We start from the raw sequence: 19,833 nt of genomic DNA on the forward strand, positions 1-19,833 counted from the left end.
AACAGGGTTTCCAGGGCTATGTAATTACCCATCAAGTTCTAACACTCCTTCCCAGCCAGACTGAGGCCAAACTGGGACAATCACAGCTCCCTGCTGACCCCTTCCAAGAACAGGTTGCTAATTGCCCCCAGTACTCAGGCCTCCCCAGCACTGAAGGATGGCACCACCTGCTCAGGCCAGAGCCCACAGAGGCAGGTGTCAACAGCAAAAAGCATCCCTCTCTCATAGATTTCCTTTGCGGGGAATGGGGGAGAGAGAGTCCATTGGAAGGCAGTCTAGGCTCAGTCCAGTTCTGTTCCCAGGTACCTCTATGGCCTCTCATTTGGGGGTGGAGCAGGGCAGGGGCTGGGGGTTACATCTCTGAGAAGGTAACACACAAAGAGATCTTCTCCTAAGGATGTTAGGAGGTGATGAGGGAGGGAGGGAGGAGCCAGTTACAACATGAATGCCTAGGGCTGGAGGGTGAGCACTGGGGAAGAGCCCCTCTTCCCATGGCCCCTGTGGGTTCCCTCATAGAAACACTGGGCGGGGAGCTGGGCATGGGCATTTGGACTCTGGTGCAACCAGATAGGCTGTCACTTCCAGGGTGGGGCCTGGGAGGCCCCTAGGGCAGGCAGGTGTGTGTCTGTCTGCACACAAGAACAACTCTCTCCCACATACACCACACACGCCTGTATGTGTGCTCCAGGCCTGTTTAGGGGGCAGGGAAAGGAACTCAGACACCATTCTCAGTGGACAAGCTTAAAACACAATGTGGCTCATTTTTATTTTATCTCAGAAAGACACATTCCCTTTAGAAGGAAAGGCAGTTAGACAGGGCCTCCAACTGGGCGGCTCTGAGCTGACCCCACACAGGCCCACGACCTGCCAGCCCTGACCTCTCCCCGAGGCTGAGCCCCTGCTCTGGCATCGCTTTGTTACAGCTCTCTGTTCTTGATCCCAGCTTTGTCACCCCAAGAGATGGCTCTGGGACTCCCTGGGCAGAGACTCTTCTGCCAGGTTAGCAGCAGACTGGCAACAGACCCAGCAGCCAGGGAAGGAAAGATAATAAAATAAAAGGGTTTCCTTACATTTAGATTTTCTCTGGGCCCAGCAGCAGCTCCACCCCAGGAGTCTAGGGGAGGTGATGTGTCTGTGGCAGGGGTCCTGTGGGAGTCACTCCCCAGCCTTAGGCCAGTCTACTCTGCTGTGCCACAGCTGCTCTGTGGAGACCAGGCAGCATTTCTAGATGCTCTGAATAGGGGACTGGGCCCTGCCCAGCCAAGATGCTGCAGGTGCTGTGGCCCTGGCCTGGTACAGGGACTCACAGCATGAAACGTCTGCCTCCTTGGACCCCCAGCCCATCTTGCTGGTCTCATGCTGCTCCAGCCTAGGGCTCCCTCCTCTCAGTCCAAAGTGGGAACTGGCTACGCACAGGGTCTCCTGGCACACTAATTATCTTCTCCCAATGGGACTGGTCCAGCCAACCAGAAAGATAAATATTTCCTTTACTTCAGAAGAGGTGAACACCACACACCATCAGGATACTCCTGCTCCATCCTGGGCCAGGGGGTCCTCTAGGCTGGGGGTCTCTGGGCACATGCCCTTGAGCTCATGGCTAAGGAGCTCCACATCAGAGAGACCCATGTCCCCGTGAGACTTGTGGGCAGTCCCTCCACTCACCAGCCCCAGGGCATAGCCATTGGGCCTCCTCTCAGCATGGGGAGCACTGCCATTGGCCCACACCCCGGGGGGGTGGCCGTTGAGGCGGAGGCTGACCTGTTCTCCATCGCTGCCATGAGCTGCCAAGGCTCGGGCACTGGTGCCAGCTGCCTTGAAGGGTTCTCGCTGCCTCAGGACGTGGCTGCGGATGATCTTGCGGAAGGTCTGGCGGAACTCACGGATGCGGTAGGCATAGATGAAGGGATTTACCACTGAGTTGGTGTGGGAGAGGATGATACCCAGGTACATGAGCCAGAGAGGGGCGTGGCTGCACTCGGAGCAGAACAAGGTGAAACAGTTGACGATGTGCAGGGGCAGCCAGCAGAGGGCGAAGAGCCCCACGATGATGGCCAGCGACTTGGCAGCATGGACCTCCTTCTGCAGTGTGGACCGAGCCCGCTCCCCTGGCAGTGGCTGGCTCTCCATCTGCTTCAGCTGGCGCCGAGCTGCCAAGAAGATACGCAAGTAGACGGCCAGCATGAGGAGCAGGGGCACCAGTACACAAGCAAAGAAGTTGTAATACACCATGTAGTTCATGGGCACTACGTCCTCAAAGAGACAGGCCACCTGGCCCTCCCTACAGCCCTCTGAGTGGTTTCTGCCCTCCTTCAGCTGACCACAGTTGTTCCATCCAAGCATAGGAGTCAGGCCGATGGCAAACGACAGCACCCAGCAGATAGCAATGATGCCCTTGGCCCTTGTGCCAGTCACCAAGCCATTGTACCTGGAGAGAAGAGACCAGCATCAGAGATCTGAGACAAGGGCTAGGAAGGGCCCAGAGTCAAGAGACACGGAGGGGGGGACCTGGCTCCCCCATTCACTGGCTGTGAGGTCTTGGATCAGTCACCTCCTGCCTCCTCGCCCCTGTGTCTTCTTGTGTTAAGTGGAGGCAGTGAGCCTTGCCTTTCTCCCAGGGGGCTGCTGGAAGGTAGCGGGAGAGCAGGCACCACACAGATGGAAAGCACTGTCAAAATGCTCAAGACAGGCTGGGCATGGCGGCACACCCTGTGATCCCAGCACTCTGGGAGGCCGAGGCAGGTGGACTCCTTGACCTTAGGAGTTCCAGACCAGCCTGAGCAGAGGGAGACCCCATCTCTACTAATAATAGAAAAACTAGGTGCTCGGGAGGCTGAGGCAGGAGTTTGAGGTTGCTGTGAGCTATGATGCCATGTACTCTAGCCTGGGCAACAGAGTGAGACTCCATCTCAAAAACAAACAAACAAAAACGTTCAGATGATCACTAAATAGTTTTAGGAATAGTATTGGAAGTTCAATAGTTTGGCTTGAGGGAATTAACATGTGATATTTTAGTAGGAGGAGTATTATCTCCATGTTGGTTGATTTTTGCTGATGCTACCACATGTTTCACTTCAGAAAATGAAACAGGTACAGGGGCAGAACCGGCCAGATCAGCCCTGTAGGTGCAGCAGACCTCTCCGGGCCCTGTTCTTCCCCATCTGACATGGGCGTCTCAGGAGAGGCAGCACAAGACTTGGAGAGGCCTCAAGCCAAATGAGGATATCATTGCTCTCCTTCAAACCCACCCACAGCCCTCTAGAAAAGAGATAATACCTTTTAACATTTATACGGCATTCCTAACATGCAAGAGGAAGTACTAGGACGAGGTACTGAAGTCCAGAGAGGGACAGTGATCTGCCTCAAATCACTCAGGGTTCCTGAGAACCTCTGATTCCCAGTCCCAGACTCACAGAGAGGCTTTATTTGTGAGCCAGGAAGCAGACCCCAGCCCCATACAGAAGGTGGCACATAGACTTTATAAAAGAATAGACAATAAAAAAAATAAAGTTTCTCTGACTTAGGAAGTCCTCAGTGATCGCTGAAGTTTTGATTCTGGCAAGACCAGACTGCCCTTCTCATCCTTCAAGGTCAGGCTAGAGATCTTCTTAGAGAAGTTTCCTACCCAAACACAGCAAATCTATACCTCATCTGGCCCCCCAAAGGCAGACTCTTACTGTCAGTCTCGTCATTGCCAGCTCTGAGACAGGGACACACAGTAAGTGCCAAGGAAAAATGTGCTCTACTTAATTCAGAATTAGAAACATCCACAGAAACAATCCGGTCCATGGGCACATACAGGTACCACCTATAGGAGGCAGGCTGCCTGGTCAACCTGGCCCATGGGTGGCACATACAGGTGCCCACAGGTACCACCCACAGGAGGCAGACTGGCTGCTGGGGGGTTTATCTGGTTTGTGCTGCCATGCAAAACGTACACCCACTGTTACCAGGTCTCAGGAGGGACTGGAGAGCTAATTTTCTGTGTAAAGTCCCCTAAGATTTAAATTTCCTCAACTAATTCAATAAGGGGTAGTTTCTGACTTCTTACCTAGTGAAGTCCCCTCATTTTACAGGTGAGGAAGCTGAGGATTGAAGGAAAGAATGGATTTGCCATGGACCTTCCAGGAGCCCAGAGGCAACTCAGGCCAAGTTAAGTTTGTCCGTTTTGAATCTGTTATGTCAATTTGGAATCCACCCAGTAACCAGGCAGCCATTCTCAGGAACTCCTGAGCCCTACCCAGCAGGGGCTTGGTCACCTGCAATGAGGCCTTGCAGGAAAAGGGTTACAGGCTTGCTCATCCTGCCAAGCAGCAGAGAGTTGGCACTGCCTCGTCTCCTGGTCTGCCAGCATGAAGTTGCAGGCTTTTTTTAATTCCCCCATTAATTCTTAACATAGCATTTACTCTGTGCCAGGCACCAATTTTAGTGTTCTACAAAGAGTAATTTATATTATCCTCATTGAGTGGGAGGCTATATTGATTTTGACATCTTGCTTGAGGAAAGCAAATCCCTTCCTGGGTTCTGGACCTGGTGTGTTTGTGTAAACAGGAATCTTCAAGGTCTCATCCTATTTCTGATCCTCAGTTTCCTCATTTGTAAAATGGGACTGAGACCTGGACCTGTCAGCACTGCCCCCTAAGGGTAGAACGTAGAACCAGTGGGTGGAAATTAGGGAGAGGCCTATTGCAGCTCAGGGTAGATAAGAACTTCCCGGCTGAGCCCATCATAGGAGAAATGGGCTGCCTCAGGCAGCAGTGAGCTTCCTGTTGTCTGAGGCAACCAAGCAGAAGCAGCCACAGGGTGGTAGAGCCGCCTGGGCCCCGGGGCCACCTGCTTTGCTGGTTTTCAAATTGCTCTCCAGCAGCAGACCTCTCTTTCCACATTCCCAGGCAGTTCCAGAAGCGGAGCTGTTAGGGAAGAGAAGGGGCTTAATATTTAGTTATTGAATCAGTGACTTGGTGGAGACACAAGGGCCTGATCACAGAAATCCCTGATCTGTCCAACTGTCTACTTGTACAGATGAGGGAGCCCCATGCAGGGAGTCTTCTGTAGTACTCTGCAAAGCAAGCCCAAGTGACATACAGGGTGTTCACAAAGTTCGTGTGTAATTTAAAAATAGTTGTCTATTTTAAATTGCACACGAACTGTATGGACACCACGTATATAGCGATAGTACTTGCCTATATATAAAAAGAGCATCTCTGGAAGGATTCCCATCATAGCTTTCAGGAAGGAAACGGCATGGGAAAGGGGGTGCGGGGGGACAACTTTCCGTTAGTCTATATTCTGTGTGTGTTCCTTTTTTTTTTTTTTTTTTTGAGACAGAGTCTCACGTTTCACCCTCAGTAGAGTGCCAGGGAGTCTTAGCTCACAGCAACCTCAAACTCTTAAGTTAAAGCAATCTTCTTGCCTCAGCCTCTCAGGTAGCTGGGATTACAGGTGCCTGCCACAATGCCCAGCTATTTTTTAGAGACAAGCTCAGGCTGGTCTTGAACTCGTTAGCACAGGCAATCCACCTGCCTCAGCCTCCCAAGTGCTGGGATTACAGGCGTGAGCCACTGTGCCTGGCCTTTTTTTTTTTTTTTTTTAAGCCAGAGTCTCACTACGTGGCTCTGGGTAGAATGCTGTGGTGTGACAACTCACAGCAACCTTAAACTCTTGGGCTTAAGCAATTCTCTTGCCTCAGCCTCCTGAGTTGCTGGGCACACCCAGCCTTTTTGTGTTCCTTTTTTAACATTTAGGACATGCAAGTATTATTTATAGTTTTAAAAAGCACAAATTGACTAATTTTGTTATTCAAAAGAAAGCCACTTAGGCTGAGAGCCCTGGACCCTGGCACTCAGGGATCTGGGACGGCATCAGGACCTGAATGGAACCATGGCTGCCATATCTGTGATAAACACAGTCACATCTTGGCTTCAAAGACCCCAGACATAGATCACCACTGGAAGAGGTGCCACAGCCCTCTAGCATGCCATCCTGCCACTCCAGGAAGCTCAGGGTTGTCAGAAGATGTGAGGGCCAGACCTGCTGTCTGCCCCATCTGGGGTGCCCTCTGCCCCTGTGTCCTCCCGCTCATGGCTGCCCTGTCCTGAGGGATCCCCACTGCTGACGTTAGAGGCTCACCCTGTGTCCAATAATACACCCTTGATTCTAGGTGGGTCCTGTATACTTCTGCAGCACACTGAGAAGGGAGGGGCTTCCCTTAGTTGGAAGTCAGTGATCTGAGAATTAAAGAGCCCTGGCCCACAGGGGAAACCCAGACTCCTTCTCCTGGCATGGACAGGCCTGAGTCCACCTCTACCCCTCTACCCCCCAACTCTGTTCACCTGTCACTTAGCAGCCCGTTCCCTTCTCCCTGGCCCCATGCCCACATGCTCATTCCTTCCTCAGGGCCACTTCCCTGGCTTTGTCCCCTTTTGACACATCTGCCCCTACCACATGCCATCAAGATCCAGCAGGAGTCACTCCCTCCAGGGACCCTCTCTCCCAATCCTGCCCTCCTTTGAAGTCAGATCAGTTTGCCACATAAGACTTCAGGCCTCGGCATCAGCAGCCACCCTGAACCTTGGACCATTCCTCAACCAATGAGACCATCCATCAGGCTGCTACAAGAGGCAGGAGACTGTAGTTCCCTGGAATAAGAAGCCTGTATCTCCTGTTCTGAGTTTTCATCCTCTGGGGACACAGACATCTCTGCCTCTGGCCCAGCTTCCTTCTCACGGACGTATTCGACTAGGCCCTGCCCTAGCCCAACATACTCCCTGCACTTGGGAAAGAGAGAGTTTTATGAAACTGAATTCTTTTAAAAAAATTTAACAGGGATGGGTGCAGGTCCAGGGTTAGGGATCCAGGGCATCGATCAGAGATCAGACCTCAGAGTGGCCAAATGGATCTTTCTCAGTGGAGCAGGAAATAGCAGAGAGGAGGCTGGATTCCAGCGGTGAAGGGGACAAAGGAGGGGTGGGAAGAGGTGGAACTCAAGCCAGGCAGTGACTCCAAGTTCCCCCTCACACCCAGCTTGCTTTCAGGAGTCCCCACATGGATACCCCATATGCCCCATGGTCCAGAAGCCTCAAAGAATAGGAAAAAGAAGGGACCAGAGGGCAAGGAGCAGCGTGAAGAGCTCTGGAATCCACCACCTAAGGAGATACTTGTGTGTCCTTCCCCAGCTCTGGCTTCCCCATGAGTAACAGAAGAGTCATGACACCCGCCCTGGCCACAGTGCTGGCCCAGGGCCCTGAGATCAAAGGAGGCGCTGTACTAACATCCTCTGGCAGCTGTGAAGCGCTCTGCCCTCCAGGGAGGGGGATCATCACAGTCATCCTCCCCATCGGCTCCCCATGGAAGAGACTATCCTGAGCCTTCCAAAGTCTCACCAAGCACAGCTCACATCCCCCAAGGTCCAGCACCCAAAGGTTGTGGAAATCAGGATGCAGACAGGCATGGAGGGTAGGGGTAGGTCCATGGCTGCAAACCTCCCACAGCTCCAGAAAGGTCTGAACCCCCACCCCATCTGCCCACCATCCTCCTCAGGGTCCTCGTAATTCCCATCCACTCACTGGGCCCTCATGACACACCTTTGTGAGGTCAGAAGGACAGAGAGATGAGGAGACAGGCCCAGAGAGGGGCAGCTGACTTCCACAGCCACACAGCACACCCCACCCTGTGTCAGGGATTCTCAGCTCTCAGAAAACCGAGAGGGAAAGGTGAAGACAGAGGGATAAAAAGGAGGCCCTTTCAACTGAGAAGAGGAGCTCTGAATCCTCCCTAGAATGCTGTTGCCCTTTGAATCAGAGAAAAAAGTGAAAGCTAGGCCTCTGCTTCCCTACAGGGGGTTCCCACCTGCTCCCACCAGTGTCTGGGCTCCACCTGGGCCCGAAGGTAGACTCCAGGCCTCTGTTCTCCAGTCCCCCAGAGACCGACACACAGACCCCTGCCTGAACCTCTGTGTTCTGAGCTGTCACTGATATACCTGGACTCTGCTCTTCCCTCTAGAGCAGTGGTTCGCAACCTTCCTAATGCCGCGAACCTTTAATATAGTCGAAAGGGGTTGCGACCCACAGGTTAAGAACCACTGCCCTAGAGCAAGAGGGATGGTGGCCTGGGGAGGGAGCCAGGCTATCCCGACAGACTGGAGTTAGACAACCTCTAATTCAGCTCCTTGTTAGGGCTGCCCAGGGTCCCCTTCTCCTTTGACAAAGGTTCTAGGCACCCCTGGGATGTAGGGCAGCATGAAGCCCCAGCTCCTTCCCTTTTTGTCAGTAGCTCAGTGTGGGTGCCGGCTTCCCCTTAGAGCCCAGGTGATGGGAATGGCTATTTGCTACAGGTTCTGGGAGGCCTGCCACCCCTGACCGCTTCCCAGCAACTGGGTGGCAGGCCACATTCCTTCCCAGGCCTAGTCCCAACCCTGCTACCAAGTTACTGTGTGGCTCTGAGACTGCCGGCCTCACTTTTCCATCCAGAAGATGAGAGGAAATGACCTCTGAGGGCCTCCTTGGGTAGATGCTCTAAGTTTCCATTTGCTCATTAAACCTGGTCCTCCTCTCTGCTGGGGCTTCCCCTGTGGGTGGGCATGCCACCTGCTTGGGAGAACCCACCACAGGGACAGCGTACCCTGATCCTTGAGAAGTACCACCTGCAGCCTTGTCCAGGGCCTCGGGGCCTGCAACCACGCAGGCCATGGAACCTAGCTTGGTGAGAGAGGGCAAGGAGGTAGGCAGGAGGCCTCCAGCTTCCCAAGGGAGGGATGTACTTTCAGTCTCATCTGTGGCCTGGGTAGGTGGAGGCCACGCCAAGTAAACTCAGCCTCTGGGAAAATCTTCATTTACACAATGCTTGGCTGAAGTCACTTCACAAAAGATTCACCATAAAACCCCCCTCCGACAGTCAGCCCCTGTACACACAGCCTGCCTCCAAGACCACGAGTCCTTGATGACCTGAGGAGCAACAGAATTTGCATATAGGTCCAAGTGACTCACTGTGGCATTTGGCCAAGGCACTTCCTCTCTGTGGGTCATTTTCCTAATGTGCACACTGTGAGGCCCGCCCAGAGGAGCTGAGGGAAGGCGGGCAGTGGGCGGGTTTCTGCGCTGAGGTCCTGTGGTTTCTCACGGTTCCCCACCCACCCCAGCATCACACAGAGAGTTTTGCTCTTGTGTGTGAAGACCAGATGCACAGGCTTGCAGTGGGTGGGGTCACTGCACCCAGCACTGCCCCCTTGGTCCACATTCATCTGTTAGCAGCCAGAACATGACTGGCCACAGGAGCCCGGGGTGGGGCAGGGCTCTCTCCCTGTGAGATCCATCAGATCAGCATGACCACTGGCTGTGTGCCAGCCCTGGGCAGCCCCTGCTGAACCCTAAGGCTCTGAGCTCAGCTTGCCATGCTGACATTGCAGACTAGGCCCTGACCCTGGGCTCACCCTGGCCCTACACATAGACCTAAGCCCCAGCCCCACTCACCGCAGGGGGATGCGGATGGCAATGTAGCGGTCAATGGCGATGGCCAGGAGGCTGAAGATGGAGCTCTGCGTGAGGACCAGGACAAAGCAGGCGATGAATAGGCAGCCATGGCAGGCAGCGCAGAACCCGGTGCTGATGGTGATGGAGAAAGGAATGGCCAGCACACCCACTGCAATGTCGGCCACCGCCAGTGACACCACGAAATAGTTGGTGACGTTCTGCAGGTTGCTGTTGAGCCACACAGCCCAGCACACAAGCACATTGCCCAGGATGGCTAGGACAGCAATGGCCAGCTCCACTGTGATGTACACTGAGGAGCCCATGGTGGACATGGCCAGAGACTGGCAGGCTTGGCAAGGACATGGGCTGGGCCAGCTCACGGTCCATCGCTGCAGCCCGGCCACCTGCCTGCCTGGCCCAGGCCCCCAAGCCCTTTCCTGCCAGGGGGCTCTCCGAGGGCGTTTTTACAGATGACTCTGAATCTCCCAGAATGAAGCCCTTTCCGGGGGCTTCAGTGGCAGCGCCATGGCTCAGCCAGCTTCAGGGTCCCCGAGGCTCCTGCAAAGGGAGAGCCTAGTGAGAAGCTGAACCACCTGCAGAGGCCGGGCCCAGCAAAAGTCTCCCCACCCCTCACCCCCCACGCCTACCCAGTCCCTGGAGGATTCTGTTGCCTCAGATCCTATCCCACTACAGTCTGGGTGTCAGCCTGAAGATGACACCCACCACCTTCCTAGCCTGTCTACTGTGGTCACAGCCAGGAGGCAAGAGAGTCCTACTGTAGAGGACATGGGCCCAGAGAAGTTCCAGGGTTAAGCTGCTTCCCCTGGTCCAGTGGGATTCCTGCCAAGGAATCTTACACAAATCTTTCCCAAGCAGGTAGCCCCTTCTCCCAGGCACTGCAGGATGGGTACAGGAGAGACTGGGCACAGAGTGGCCAGGCCCCTGCCCTGGGTGGCTTACCCTCAGAGCTGTCTAGGGCTCCCTACATTCCCCCACTCTGAATGTTGGTCCCAGCCCCTCCCACCCTGGATTCAGAGTTCTTGACTGTTCCCAAGGGAAGCAGAGACTCTTCTTAGGCACTCACAGTGGCTCCTCTCACTCAGCCTCTCAAGCCTCCTGTGCAGCCTTGGGCAGTCTCCTGGGTCCTGCATTCCCTGTAGCTCCACGACCCGCCCTCTCTCCTGGAAAAGCCCCCCACCTCTCAGGCTCTCCCAGCCCCATCCCCCATCTCTCACTGGCCAGCTTCTTAGCCCCCAGCCTGTTCCACCCCCCCTCGAGCTCTCCTGGCAACTACCAGAGCCCACCCAAGAACTACCTAGTCATGAGGCAGGCCAGAGATTGGCGCTCGAGCCTTCAGGGACCCGGGCTTGTTCCTGCATCCCACTGCCAGCAGAGGGTAAGTTCTCTCATGCTACTTCTGAGCTCCTGCCTCCAGGTGCCCGTGACAGCCAGCTGCACATCGGGGTGGGGCGGCACAGCAGCTGCCTACAAGCCTCCTCCCCCCTCCTGCTCTGAGGGAGCTGCCCTGCTCCCTGCCCTTCACCCACCTGCTCCTCTGCCTGGCAGACACAGGAATGACTGACTCAAGGTTGCTGTTAGGCAGAAAGCAGGTACTAAGCCAGAGGGGTACCCCAGGATTCGCTGGGGGACTACAGGCAAGAATGGTTCTCCTTTCTGGGCCTCAGTTTCCTCAGGAAGGTGTCTGGACCCCCAGTGACCTCTAGGGGCAGTTTCAGCTCTTATCTATGATTCTATGAGAAAGACACAGATCTGAAATGGCTTGCCCAGAGTCCAAAAACATGTCATAGAAATGAGGAATTACTGACACCCTCAGAAGAAGCCAGTCTCCCAGCAGGCCTGAGTCCAGCCCAAACTCTCAAGTGTTCCCCTTGGAGCTTGTGAAACGGTCTCAGTTCAGGCAAGCCTCTGCTCGCTAAATTGCCTCTGCTCTGAGACCTAAGAGGCTCCCTGATCCACTCCTTCCAGTCCTGAACCCTCTTGAAGCCCAGGAGTGCACGGGCAGTAGCCATCGCCTTCCTGGGCACAAGAGTCTGAGACGCTTTCACATGGGCACAGGCAGCCACATCCCCCTTCCTATCCTCCAGAACATGAGAGATTGAGCAGGACCAGCAAATCTGGAAGAAGGTCACTCCTGGTCCATAACCCTGTTCAAGGGCCAGCCCCATCCCTCAATTTATCAGGAAGTGACAGGGCTAAGATAGATGAACCCCAAATTTCTTCTAACTCTATTACAGTCAGTGTGTCAGGTGGCTGGAGATGGTCAGGCACAGGGGGTACCCACACTGGAGGGTTTTCCTGTGTTCAGTATGTACTTTTGCCCCAGTAGGAGGCTCAGACTGGAGCATCTGACACAGGCCAGAGGACAGGAGGAGAGAGGGGAGAAGAGGAGGCCAGAGCCCCCACTGAAACAGACAGGTGTGAGCAGCCTGTGGTGGCCGGAGGGGGCTGAATACCACCAAGCTCCTGCTTTGCAAGGAGCACTCACTGGCCAGCCGTTCACACATGTGCCCCTGGCAGACACAGGTCAGACCAAGAAAGCACAGCCCCACAGAAAGCACATGATTGTCCCTTAGTGTTCCTGGCCTGTAGCCCAGAGCAAGCATTTGCCAGGGACCCTCCCAACAGGCCCCCATTTAATAGGTACTGGGGGAGCCAGTGTTAGACCTGGCCTGCCTCCTATTAGGTGCTGTCCTGTTACCCTGGGTGGCCTCCCAGACTAGCACCTACAGCAACAGAAGCAGCCCACCATCTAGTCAGGCTCAGCAAGCCCTCAAGGGGAGAAGATGACAACCAGCTGACATCCTCTGGGCCCCCTCTAGGGGAAGTTGTACTGAAGGATGCCAGGACCCCCTTCCTGCTAGTCTGACCAGCCCAGGCTGGAAGGCCAATGCTGCCCCAGACCATCTTCCAGATTCCAGGGTCCTGCTGGGGGTAGACAAGGTAGGACATGCCACATTTCTGCTAAGGTGAGGTAGCCATGGGGTCTGGACTGACGACACCGGCCAGGATGCCTGGCTCTGAAGAAGCCTGCAAGGGGCCTGAGCCAGGCCTCCATTCGGAAAGACTCCAGTCAGCTGTGGGTACCTTCCTGCGTACCCTCAGTTCTTAGGGTCTCCCTACCACCTTCTGTGCAGTGGGTCCCCATGCTGAACAGCACTAGAGGCCGATTCCCGCCTACACTGAAGCCACCTTCTGTCCTGCTGATCACTGTCTCACAGAGAACAGAAGACCTTCTTCCTGCCCAGGCCAGCCTTGTGCAGGGCTAAGAACACACAAGACTCCCACTGGCAGGGTCCACACAGGCGACCTCCCTGCATGTCCTGCTCCCTCTCTGTCCCTTCCTTCAGCATTCCTGCAGGCTCTTCCAGCCACTGCCAGTCCCAGAGGCAACTCGGGAACCTACCAAACCAGAACCCACTCACAGCTGTCCTCTACTCCCACTCCCAGCCCCAAGCAAAACAAGTCAGTCAAGCCAGAGATGCTCTTGGAGCAGGCAGAGGAGGCCGGGAGCACCTACCACTGGAGAGACTGGAGGATGGGCTACCCAGGTGCGGGCTGGCATATTGGCCCAGGGGTTGGGGCACCCTGACTGGTAGCCTGTGTTCAATTTCTATGGCATAAATGATCCCACTGTAGTCAAGTTCAAGCTACTAATGTGTCGCTGAGTAGAACTGGGGAGCAATGTACAAAGTAGGCTGGCCACTGGTGCCGGCCACGCTAAGCCACCAAACCCTAGGCACTCTGAGAGGCTACCTACCCGGGTGCCAGGACACTGCACCAGACCCTCTTAAATAGCTTGCACCACCTGCTTAGGAGCTTAGGAAATGATGGTCATCTGTGATGTTGGGGGCCCCATGAACCCCCTTGACAGATGAAGAAGGTAGGGCCCAAAGAGGTGAAGAGACCGTTCTCAGCCTGACTGAGAGCACTGAAGTGGCGCACAGGCCTGGGCTCATGCCCACAAAAAGCACACAGCAGGAAGGTTCCAGGGCCTTCTGGCCCCTCGAAGCTTCCCTCCCTTCAGAAGCCTCTTGGGGATGGGAAGGTCAGAGGCCCAGGAGGGGGTGGGGTGGGGCCAGGATCTGGCAATTTCCTATCCCTCTCTTTTGGCTCCATGTATCTAATTAATCCTTGAGTCATCTGTTGCTAACTGCAAGGGGAAATTAAGTATTAATAGTGTAATATTTCCCTGTGATTGTCCCTTGTTGGAGCCAGGGCATAGGGCAGGTGCTGTTCCATAAAAACTGGAGACACGTGCTATGGAACATGCATGATAAGCCTTGAAGAACAACCATGCAGGACTCCTAGCAGTCAGACTCAAAGCTGCCACTTCTTCCTGCCTTCCTCCTCACCCCAACTCCAACCCAGCCACTTTAATTAAAACTCCATTTAATCAAAACGCACACATCTCCTGGTCCACTTCTGGGTCCTTGTCTGTCAGTGGAGCAATGCTCTGTGTACACATGCCCAGATGGCGGCTAGGACCCCGCCAGAACCTGCTGGACGGAGGCATCCTCTGGCTCCCAGGCAGTGCCCTGCATATCTGCTCCTGGGCACAGGGCAGGAACTCAGACCCACAGCAGCCATGCTGGTCCCATTCCTGGGCTTCAGGATCCCAGCCTTCGAATTCTCCTACTACTTTCTCTCTTTCTCTTTTTCTCTTTTTCTTTCTTTTTTTAGGTAGAGTCTTGCTCCATCACCAAGCTAGAACACCGTGGCATCATCAGAGCTCACTATGGCTTCAAATTCCTGGGCTCAAACCACTCCCAAGTAGCTGGGACTATAGGCATATACCATCATGCCTGGCTAATTTCTGTATCTTTTGTAAAGACAGGGGCTCACTCTTGCTCAGGCTCATCCCCAACTCCTGACCTTAAGCACTCATCCCATCTCAGCTTCCCAGCATGCCAGGATTATAGGTCTGAGCCACTGTGCCTGGCCAAAATCCTGCTACTTTTTAATAGAAAATGCTTACTCAACACCTACGCCAAAGCCAGGCAGCAACCAACTGTGGGACCACCAGGAGCTCTGTTCCCCCACTGCTGTGCTTCACCCTGTTTGGGCCCCGATTCTATGGCAGGGAGTTCTCCAAGGAGGAAAAAGCTCAGGAAACTCCTGAGGGATGGCTGCTGGCCCTGGGCTTCAGGTGTCTACATGTCACTCCTATCTCCAGGACCTCAGCTCATATTTAATTTGAGCTGTAACTCAAAGCACGAGAGGAAAATTAAGACTCAGAAAGATAAGCAATGTCATAAAAAATATGGAGATGAATTAATCTCTGAAGAAAGGAAAGTAATAGAGCAATCTAATTATGATTTTAAAAGACATTTAGCATCTTCAAAGAGATATAGAAAAGAACAGCATTTATAAAAAGGAAAGAGAACTTAGGAACCAAGTGATAGAAATGAAACAAGAACAGGTGGATGTCAACAGGAAATAATATAAGATCCTGGAAATGAACAACACAGACTGAAGAACAGGAGGGATGTGACAGGCCTCAGACATGCACACAGCTGAAGAGACAGTTAGGGATTGAAGACAGCACCGAGGAATTTCCGCAGAAACCTCACAAAGAGACAATGTGTGCACAGAAGCCGTTGAGAGGTACAGAAGGTAGATCAGGACGTACCAGCCTGTGTCTCAGCAGAAGCGGGCGGCAGCAGCTGGACGGCAGGCACTCCTCTCCCAAACGCAGGCTCTCAGCTGGCTCTGCTGGGACTGGTGTTTAGGGTGGCCCGCAAGCCTCCCAGAGCACCAGAGCCCCAGGACCCACTGAGCTCCTCCTAAACCCATCAGCGGCAGGTGCCTCTGGTGCTGCCTGGAGGTGAGCCACAAACACGTGTCTGCTCTCGTCCCTCCCTGCTCCAAGGCTGCACAGCGACCCCCCCACTTCAGGCGCTGAGTGCAGGCTGGGCCCAGTGCCCCAGGATACCCTGCCCCCACTGCCTGGGTGTGCAGCTGCCACTTTCTGCCCCTCGGGCAGGATGTGGGCAGAACCAGCTCCTTGCAGCTGGAGGCGGAGACACTCAGCAACCTCACAGATCCCACACTGCCAGCCCTGGGGGCTGCGTCCCTTTGCCCCAGCCCTGTGCAGCCTGCCCCAGCTCCCTGACCTCCATGGGGGCTAGGATGGGCCCTGCCGGCCCCACGAGTCCAGGACAGATGCCAGAGAGGCCACAGACCCCCATGGTGGCTTCATCTGACAGCTCCCTCCAAGGGGTGTACCTCACACAGGAATGAGAGGGCCCCACCCGCTCTGTCACACGCTCCCTGGGAGCTGAGCAAGAGGCTTGCCCTCTGCACGCTGTGCTGAGGTCACAGGACATCAACATCACGTGAAAGGCTCAGAACCTGTACCTCCCCCAGATGGTGGATGACAGGTTCTATGCCACCTGAAGAGGGGACATAGGGAGGTTTCTGGATGCCCCCTCAAACAGGGTCTGGGGTGGGGCCCTCATAGGAGGCTTTTGGGGATGGTGTTAGGTACAGAGCCCAGGGGGTGCCTGAGGGCAGCTGTACTGAGGGTGCGACGGACCCACAGGGGGGTCTCTGGGCCACAGGTATGATAGTGCATCCCCGGGGGATGAAGGAGGGAGATCTGGGCCACCCTGGGCGTGGGGAGCACTGGCCCAGCCTAGCCACTGTGCTGTCCACACTGAGCAGCCACCTCCCCCACTTAGCTGGCTCAGGGTCTACAGAGGCCAGAGGGGTCAGATGTGAATCACCGGCAACAAATGGCTGACCTGGGGGCCGCTGGGCAGAGACCTGCAGCCCAGACAGCAGAGAAGGCACCAAAACAGACACTGAGTCCACTCGGCCAGCTCAGGTGGCCTCTCCTCCAGGTGACAGCAACTGCCAGGGACCTGGGCAGAACATCTGCAGAGGGGAAGCCAGGAGTGTGAGTCCTGAAGGAACCCAAAAGGCTTCTCATAGCAAGGGTCATATGTCCTGGACGTGGAGGACAGAAGATGAAGGGAAGAGGTAGGGAGAGATGGCAGCAATTAAAATAGGACTGTCAGAGAAGGCTTGAGGCAGTCCTGGAAAGTTGACTGCTGCCGGTCCTGGGTTTCCTGCCCCTTCCTGTGTGCTGGCCTAAGGGCCAGCTGCTTTCCCTACTCTGTGTAGATCAGTGGTTCTCAACTTGTGGGGTGAGACCCCTTTGGGGGTCGAATGATCCTTTCATAGGAGTTGCCTAAGACCATCCTGCATATCAGATATTTACATTATGATTCATAACAGTAGCAAAATTACAGTCATGATGTAGCAATGAAAATAATTTTATGGTTGAAGGTCATCACAACATGAGGAACTGTATTAAAGAGTCCCAGCATTAGGAAGGTTGAGAACCACTGGTCTAGACCCTCCTCAGTCTCTGGCAGGATCCCAGGGTAACCAGCTGCAGGGGTTGGGGGACTTCCTCTCTCCCACAAACTGTCCCTTCCTGCTACTCAGCCCTACCGAGGAGGGGAGTAGTTCCTCAGGGCTCCTCTCTGCATCCCAGTTCCTTTCCCTTTTCCCATTGGGGACCCACCCTTAGGCACTTCAGCCCCTCTGCTCCCTCCAGCCTCCAGACCACTCACCTCTGACCAAATCCCTTGGGCCAACCCCTCCCTCTGCAGCTCCAGCACTTCCCCAGGCCAGACCTCTCTCCTGAGAGCTGGGATCCTCCCCTTTGCTAACTTCACGACAGACTGGGGTAGTCTGTTTCAGCATGCCCACTGCACGCCCTCCAAACTCTTTCCAGCCCACCCTTCCCACCTTCATGCCTCTGGTGAACGTCCTCCACTTGCCTGTGCACAGCTCTCAGAGCCTGATTTGAGTAACTCCAGACCAGACAGACCCCACAAAGGCAGTTGGGATGATGATTCCAGCTCGTTCTGGGTTAGGGGCTTAGGCATTAGGCAGGTTATGGGTACGCAGCATCCCTGCTGTGGGGTTTCAGGTCACTGCTGGGAGCCACCAGGGGCTGTGGTCTCACACAGGTGCTTCCCAGGCACCCACAGGCCCTAGACTTTATAAGATATGGTGCCCTGAAGCCACAGGCTTGCTTCCAAGCCAACTCCAGTTCACACATCCCTCTGTCAACAGCAATCCCTGGTGGTGTCCCCTGACCCTTGAAGCTAACGCCTTCCTCCAGGGATCCCAAGCTTCACACAAACCCCAACCTGACTCAAGTCTGCCCTTCCCCACCTCCAAAGAAAATGCCTACCTCTCATTCCTTTTCCACATTAGACATCATGGGATTAGCACCCTTGTCCTTTCTACACAATGGATTCCTGAGAGAAGCAATTTGCCAAGCCAGGGATCTAAAAGGCTGGATGGGAACCCAGAACCCAGGTTAGACCCTTGAAGTCACCATCTATTGGGCTTCCCTTGAGGCTGGCTGGCTATTGCCTTTTTAGGCTGTGGATGCTGGAGTGCAGGCCCCAGGGCACATTTAGGAACCTGGACTTCATAGCCACTACAGAGAGAAGCAACAGACAAGCCCCCAGAGACAAAGCCTGCCTCCCACCTCTGAGCAGCCTGGCCTCGTGAACAGGGAAGCCAGCTCAGTCCAGAATGTTGTCACTGAGGGGACACAGATGGAGGGACAATGGCTGAGATTCACCTGAGAAATAGTAGGCCCTGGTAGAGCCCAAGAGGCAAGGGCAGAACAATGAGGTGTTGACACCATAGCCAGCGGACTGGCCTGTGAAGCGTCCCTGCGAAGGATATGCTGGGACGAAAGGTGGGACTGTCCACAGGGCACAGACTTCCCAGCCCTACACAAGGCCTCCGGGAGCAGCCACAGCAGGACCAACAAGGTTGCCCCTGATGCCGCAGCAGCCTCCCAGGGCTGCTGGGCTCCACAGAGCGCTCCGCCGCAGTCCTCAGGGCCAGCACATCAGGGGCAGGCCTGGCTGGGCCCAGAGGGCGCATGAGGAGTCACCAGGAGGGTGTAGAGTCTGCGAGTCCGGGGAGCTGGACAACAGAAGCAGGCCTGAGCCCCAGTCCCCAGCCCTGCAGGTGGCAGCCTGTAGGAAAGGGGCGCTGCCTGGAATGGGAAAGGGGAGCTGGCCACAGTGACACGCACCCTCTCCGAGGACCGAGAGAACATCTGCTCCTCCCCGCAGGGTTCTAGCTCTCTAGCCCAGGTGAAGCCCTCGGTCTCTCCTTCCCATCGTCCAGGGAAACTGAAATCAAAATACCCAGAACGCTGGGCTCTCCGCTCCGCCGGCGAGTGGCCCTCCTCGAGCTCTCGGGCAGTCCTGCGCCAAATCCCTCGAGAGCCGTCACCATTCCCGCCATTCCCACCTCCGCTTAGGGCAGCCAGGCAGACGGCCAGGACCGTCCGAGCGTGCGCACCCACTCGCGCCCGTCCCCGGCCTCTCCTGGGTCCCCCGAAGTCCAATTCCCGCCACCGCCGTCCACTGGACGCGCCCGCGCGCTTGGCCCGAGTTCCAGACTCGCCTTTCCTGGGCGCTCCCGCCGTGCCCTCCCTCGGCGGCACCGGTCCCCGCCCCGGCGTCTTCCCCCTCCGACCCCCCGAGAAGTCCTTTCTCATCCCTGAGTCCGATCTGCCTTCCCTCCGGCCGCGCCGCTGCGCCCCCAGCCCAGCCATGGTCGAGGCGAACCCGGGGGCTCATCCAGGCACTCTGGGCGGCCCACGGCGCCCTGGACGGACGGCGGCGCTCTCCGCCCGCGCCCGCGCCCTCCCCTCACCGCGCACCTTCCGGACTGGTCGGGGCGCTCGGGGGTCCGCACACCGCCCCCGGTCGGGCTGGGGTCGTGACTGCGCCCAAGTCGCCCCTGCGCAGGCCGTGCTAGTGGCCGCCACGGGGCAGGGTTCGGACCCGGACGCCGGCGAACTCGCTCTCGGGCGGCGGGGTTCCCTGAGGGGAGGACCCCGAGCCTCCCCTGCCCTCCCGGTCCGGAGCCTCGGACGGCTCCACGCCGCCTGGCCGCCCGTCCCGGACCCCCGCGACCCCGGACCGACCCCCGGCTGACCTGCAGCTCGCGCGCCGGCTCCCGCTGTCTCGGCGTCGGCTCGGGCTCGGGATCCGGCTCCGGCCGCGCCGCTCAGGGCGCCCCCTGCAGGCGGCTTCCGGCCCCGCCGGCCTCCGCCCCGCCCCGCCGCGCGGGGAAACCGAGGCCGCAGAGCCGGCGGGGATCGGAGGCGCCGTCCGTGGGGCCCCGCGACGTTCCGGGGAGGCGAGGCCACTACGGGCCAGTGCCCCGCAGTGAGGCAGCCCCGGGCTCGCGTCCGTCCAGGCCGCCGCCTCCAGCGCCACACACCCTCCCTTTCCCTGCGTCTTGGGCGGGAGTCCCTCGGTTGAAGCCCTCGGGCCCCACCCCTAACTCCTCTTCC

The 19,833-nt window shown here is 56.2% G+C and overlaps 1 protein-coding gene across 1 annotated transcript; it reads right to left on the bottom strand.

The window, feature by feature from the left end:
• Positions 1-731: 731 nt before the first annotated feature.
• On the bottom strand, positions 732-19,512 carry ADORA2A (adenosine A2a receptor). The gene is made up of 3 exons (XM_003803139.3): positions 19,473-19,512; positions 9,465-10,022; positions 732-2,425 (listed from the first exon to the last, which is right to left on the bottom strand). The coding sequence occupies exons 2-3, from the start codon at positions 9,794-9,796 to the stop codon at positions 1,519-1,521; spliced, it is 1,239 nt and encodes a 412-aa protein (XP_003803187.1). The 5' UTR covers positions 9,797-10,022; positions 19,473-19,512; the 3' UTR covers positions 732-1,518.
• Between the last annotated feature and the right edge of the window lie 321 nt (positions 19,513-19,833).

Source organism: Otolemur garnettii, unplaced genomic scaffold (assembly GCF_000181295.1).
Source record: "Otolemur garnettii isolate 467f Iridium unplaced genomic scaffold, OtoGar3 scaffold00281, whole genome shotgun sequence".
In the NCBI taxonomy this organism is placed as follows: Eukaryota; Metazoa; Chordata; class Mammalia; order Primates; family Galagidae; genus Otolemur; species Otolemur garnettii.